The 6,249-nt window shown below is 35.7% G+C and overlaps 1 protein-coding gene across 1 annotated transcript in view; it reads right to left on the minus strand.

Moving 5' to 3' along the window:
- Nucleotides 1-6,249, minus strand: part of CAPRIN1 (cell cycle associated protein 1) — a 43,080-nt gene that overhangs the window by 23,380 nt on the left and 13,451 nt on the right. Inside the window, exons 3-4 of the mRNA XM_012649608.1 lie at nt 4,801-4,863; nt 4,599-4,685 (exon numbers count right to left, since the gene is read on the minus strand). Of these exons, the coding sequence (XP_012505062.1) occupies nt 4,599-4,685; nt 4,801-4,863 (150 nt within the window). The remainder of the gene's footprint in view (nt 1-4,598; nt 4,686-4,800; nt 4,864-6,249) is intronic.

Here is a 6,249-nt window from a genome sequence, read left to right on the forward strand (position 1 = left end):
AAAAAAAAAAAAAAATTCATGCTGTTTTCGAATATGAGTTCCACCATGGAACTAGTGCAGCCCAGACAGCTTGAAATGTCAACAAAGTATTTGGGAAGGAAGTGGCTAACGAACAAATACTATGTCAGTGGTTTGAGAAGTTATGTTCTGGTGATTTAAATCTTGAAAATAAGCCACATGGGCCACCTGAGACCACGGTGGACAATGAGCTGAAAGCTGTAGCAGAAGCAAACCCATCTCAACCTACACATGAATTAGCAGCAAAGTTTGACGTTACTATTCCAACGTGGGACCATTTGAGAAGCTTGTTTGATGGGCTCCGCGTTACAAGCGTCAGAAGAGAAATCGTCTGGAAGCTTGCCTTTCTTTGCTGTCACAACATATAAGTGAACCATTTCTATACCATATTATTACATGTGATAAAAATGGATTCTTTTTGACAATCACAAGCATTCAGCACAATGGTTGGATCACGATGGAGTGCCAAAACACAGTCCAAAACCAAATATTCATCAAAAAAAGCCAATGGTGTCTGTTTGGTGGTCCAGTGCTGGTATCATCCACTATAGTTTCATGAAACCTGGTCAATCTATTACAGCAGATATCTACTGCAACCAACTGGACATCTACTGCAACTAATTGGATGTCTACTGCAATCAATTAGACGAAGTGACAAGAATGCATGAGACAGGCCAATCCTCTTACAAGACAATGCTCAACCACATGTCACACAAACAACACTGCTCAAACTACAGCAGCTGGACTTGGAAACTCTCTTGTCATCCACCATATTCCCCAGACCTTGCACCAACTGACTACCACTTCTTCCAGGCTTTGGACCACTTCTTGCAAGGAAAAATATTCAATTCTCAACAAGCTATGGAAACTCCTTTGGCGATTTCAAAGGTGATTTCACTCTCTCTCCAGGTTTCTTCACTGCTGGCGTAAACAAACCACCATTAAGATGGTAAAACTATTTGATTAATTGTACTGCTTCTTGTTTGACATACAATAAACTACACCTTTGATTCAAAATCGGATATTTCACATTTAATGAACTAATATACTACTGAAATATTACTGATGACACAATGTATTTGAGATTTGCTTCAAAATAATCTGGAGGACAAAGGGAGAAAGGAAATAGATGTGTATTTATGTGAAAAACGATTGTCCAAGAGATAAATATAGCAGCTGGGTACAGATAAGTACACAGAGGTTCATTATATTCTTTTCTTTAGTTTTGTATATATGTTTGAAATTTTCCCTAATAATGAGTATAAAAATTGGAAATTATAGAGAAATTTTAGGAATCTAGAAATTATAAATTTTCTATATTAAAAAGTATAAAAACTAGAATTAAAAGCCTGGGCCAATTAAAAGAGAAACTCAACCACAGCAACAATAAAAAATCTTACCTACATCTATCTCCTCTACAGAAAAATGACTCAAAGTTCTAACTTTGAATACCTACTATTGACTCATAGGAGATGCCAAAACCCACTAGCACTCCCTTGCCTCAAACAATCCACTGCTGGTTTTCAGAAAGGCATTCCAACACATTAAAAATGGTGACTAAAACGGATTTGTTTTTATCAATAAGATGCTCGCAGATAAAAAGAAAGTGGCAGTAAAAGATAGATTAAGCTAAGTATGAATGTATTTTTCCCACTATTCTTTTTTCTTCACTGGAAAAGATAAAGGGAGAGCATCAGCCAAACTTTCAAATTTCCTTCCTCCTCCCTAATGTCTAGCATCAGCTTGGGGACAGAGAAGGTCAGTCTTTTCAAGAGCCATTGCAGTGTTTTCCTTTTCACCTTTCTTGCTTCTTGAGCCTCACTAGGATGAACTGAGACAGAGAAAACCAAAATAGGGACATAAGAAACCTATACTAAAGGGAGAAATGAGGAAGGAGACCTGGGAGGAATGATGAAGGTTATAACAAGACAAATCTATATTGGTAGCAGAGTGGGTAGTAGAATAAATGATAGCAATAAATGGCAAGTGGATAGCACATATGAGTGAGAGATGAGACCTCTCTGAGCTAGTCAAGAAAGTCTAAGTGGTCAAGAAAGCTTTCGAGGAAGAAATGACATCTACTAAGATGGATGAGCTTTTTAATCTTGAAGGGACATGGTTAAGGGTAGAGAGGTCTTTATAGGGAGCTAGAGGCAGAAAACATAGAAAGAAAGGCAGGAATGTGAAAGAAGCCAAGAAAGCAAAGGAAAAATACGATAATAGGCCGGGTGTGGTGCTTATGCCTATAATCCTATCACTGTGGAAGGCTGAGGTAGGAGGACTGCTTGAGGTCAGGAGTTCGAGATCAGCCTGAGCAAGAGCAAGACCCCATCCCATCTCTAGTAAAAACAGAAAAATTAGCCAGGCGTCATGGTACACACCTGTAGCCCCAGCTAATCGGGAGGCTGAGGCAGGAGGATCAATTAAGCACAGGAATGTGACGTTGCCATGAGCTACAATGACATCACTGCACTCTACCGAGGGGCAACAGAGCAAAAAAAAAAAAAAAAAAGATAATATAGAAAGCTATTCTGGATGAAATAAGCAGTTCTTGAATGCAAAACAAAACAGGTGTTTAATAACTGTGGAAAGTACACCAGAGGATCAGAGTTAAATAAAAGAACTGCCAACAAAGTTAAAGCTCACAGAAAATTACTGAAAACAACAAAGTGTTACAATTAAAGCAAAGGAAGATACAAGCATTTTCATTTACACAGTACCAGTAGCTTCAGAAATAGATATTATATTAAATTGTATAGCAATCCTGCTTCTACAACCAATGTTTAAAAAAAAAAGGTAAGAAAAAGAAATTGGGCAGGGTTTATCAAGCTAAGTAGAACAAATCCCTACCAAGGTGCTACGGCTGAATGTGTCCCCTAAAATTCGTGTGTTGGAACCTTAATCCCCCCAATGCAACAGTGTAGGTAGTTGGGGCCTTTTGAGAGGTGAGAACACAGCTCTCATGAATGGATTAATGCTACCATAAAAAGAGCTTATGGAAGTGGGTTTGCTCTCTTGCCCTTAAGCCTTCCACAATATGAAGGCACACTAAGAAGGCTAAATGCCAGTGCCTTGATCTTAGACCTCCCAGATTCCAGAACTGTGAGAAATAAAATTCTATTCTCTATCAATTACCCGGTATCAGGTATTCTATTACACCAGCACAAAACTAAGACACTAGGTGTAAATTAAATTATTAATACATTTTCTGTTTTCAGGAAAATCATCAAAATTTTCCTTCTTTAATCAGATTTAGTTATCATTACTTAATGATAACATTATATGCTTGAAATATATTAGCTATGCATCAAATATTGTTCTTAGCACAACACTATGAGATAGGTGCAATTATAATCACATTTTACAGATTAGAAATGGACGTAATGTGATGCCTTCTCCCCCTTCACCTCCCCTTCTATGCTACTGGTTCTATTTCTCTGGAAAACCTTGACTAATACAGGAACAGAAATTAACTCATCCAAGGTCATACTACTATTAGGTGGAAGAATCAGCATTCAAACCAGGCGGTCTACTTCCAGAATCAGATCTCTTAATCCCTGTACTACACTGTCTCTTGTTAGATAATAAATTGTTTTCTCATTTCACCAAATCAGAGACAACTTTATACGGTCATGAATCACTTAACAATGGGTATACATTCTGAGAAATATATTGTTAGGCCATTTCGTCTTTGTGCAAACATCGTAAGATTGTACTTACACAAACCTAGGTGGTATAGCCTATTGCACACCTACATTGTATAGTATAGTCTACACTTCCTAAGCTGCAAACCTGTACGGCATGTTACCGTATTGAAGATTGTAGGCAACTATAACGTGATGATCATTATTTGTGTATCTAAACTGTATCTAAACATAAAAAAGGTTCAGTAAAAATATGGTATTATAATCTCACAGGACCACTGTGACATACACAGTCCATAGTTGACTGAAACATGTAGCACAAGACTGGATCTCAATGTTCTCAGTCTTCTCCAAATAAGCTGACATTTATTCAGAAGACTTAATTTTTTGGTCTCAAAAAATTATTTGATGATGTTTGTATTTAATTTTTGTCCTGCTGTCAAAGCTTTCGTCCTATCAAAAAGGTGCTTGAGAAAAACCCACCATTCTGTTGGCTCAAGAGTTGACACAAGAGCAATGTATCAATCTGCCATATCCCTTAAGATCTCTAATGAAGAGAGTAATTACCAATTATATAAACAAGCCTTTTTATTTTCTGACAGTTAATGGAATTGTGCAATAGTCTTTAGACATAAAGGAACGTAAGGAAAATAAATGTCTACCATGTTTATATATATCTACACCACTAATTTTTTAACCAATGAGATCTTTAAGGTAACTACATGTTTGTCGTAATTCAAATTCAGTCTTTTTAAAAGACACCTTTCACGTATTACATTAAACTTTACAGCATTGAAAGGCATCTTAGACATAACTGCATCCAATCATCTCACTTTGCAGTGAACTTATCAATAGAAATGAAAGGACTGAGATCTAAAATTATCTGCTAACCCTATTTTTAATATTTCATAAACATATATATTATCTTTTACTTACATCTTGACTTAATGCCATGAAACTCCTTTGCAGTTCTTTTGCAAACTCCAAGTTATTTGTGACTTCCTGGTACTTAGATACAGCATCCTAAAATGACAAAGACAGAACCCAACTTTACTGGAAACACAAAAGAACCACAAAATTAATTTTCTTATTTAAAATAGTGAGCATAAAATCTTTAATAAAAATGTAACATCTTTACCAGCTGATCTTGATTAAGCCTTTCCCCTTTGTTCATTCGTTCCTGATAATCATCAAGCTTACCCTGTATTAAAAGAAAAAAAGAATTACATTCCATATTGAAGGTATATGCATCAGCTTAACCATGCTAAAATGGCAAAAACCATACAATCCTCTAAGTTTGTCTCAAATTCTGCCTTACATATACTTTTTAGATATACTTCAGCTTATATATAAAAAATTTTTTAGATATATTCCAACCATTGCTGAATGATTATCAAATACTGTACTATAAATCAATGATACAACATTACTTACTCTTTAGATTACTCGGAAATAGATATGCATCAGAGGGGCCTGGCATATGGTTCCTACCCACATGGGTGAGGTCCACAATTTGGTTTAAGATCCTGCTTATACCCAAGGGAGCACATCATACCTTTATAAAATGCTAAACTTTTGCTACCACCCCTGCCCCCGCCTGTCAAAGAATTTATGTGAATGGGTGATATAAAAAGAGTATATTTTTCCTGAATAAACCCACAAGCATATTGTCTTTGATGTACTTCATCCATTTATCCTGAACAAGACAGCTACCACATCATCTACAGGCAGTATACTAGTCAACAACTTTGCTTTGTTAGTGCAAGGATGGGGAAAGAAAACTAACCTCTGGTTTAAGATCATCTTTTTTTGCTAAGATGAAAACTCTGGAGGTTTCCCAGGCTACTACTATTAGATAAGACCACAAAGAAAAGATATTCAGGCAATGCAACAGCATCAATAATTCAGTTATTATTATCATAAGAGTTGGAATAGAGGAAATAAGTAGACATCTAAATTAATGGGAATATATTTAAAATAATCATAATAAATTATGAAAATATACAGTTCCTTATACCCTTTGCAATAATAAAACTAAGAAACAAAGTACAAAGTAAAGTTCTGATAAAGGGCATTCAGAGCCACAGAAACCAGTTTAAAAGCAATGGTAATAAGGTTTTTTAGGTCAAATGATCCATTTTTCTTTGTATCAGAAACATGACAACTTGTATAACCATGCTACCCTCAATTGAAAAGCCTATCATTTTAGTGATAATGGAGGTAAATAAAACCAACATAATTATTACAACATTAAAGACTAATAAAAGTATCCAATTTATTCTTAGAGGAACTATTTCACACAAGCTATAAGCCTCCAGCTAAACGGGTATAAAACTTAAGTCTACTGGTTGAAAAAAATCAAGTTTTTTACACTGATCTGGCAGGCCTAACCCCAGGTTGCAAAAGATGTGCCCAACTGCCTCAGAATGCTCTAAGGATCAACAGAGAGTTCATTCTCTTTTAAGAGAGAGTAGGCTATTAATCTTTTAAGGTTTTCCTTCTTTAATCAGATTTAGTTATCATTACTTAATGATAACATTATATGCTTGAAATATATTAGCTATGCATCAAGTATTGTTCTTAGCAC

This window comes from Propithecus coquereli, unplaced genomic scaffold (assembly GCF_000956105.1).
Source record: "Propithecus coquereli isolate 6110/MARCELLA unplaced genomic scaffold, Pcoq_1.0 Scaffold30, whole genome shotgun sequence".
Classification (NCBI taxonomy): Eukaryota; Metazoa; Chordata; class Mammalia; order Primates; family Indriidae; genus Propithecus; species Propithecus coquereli.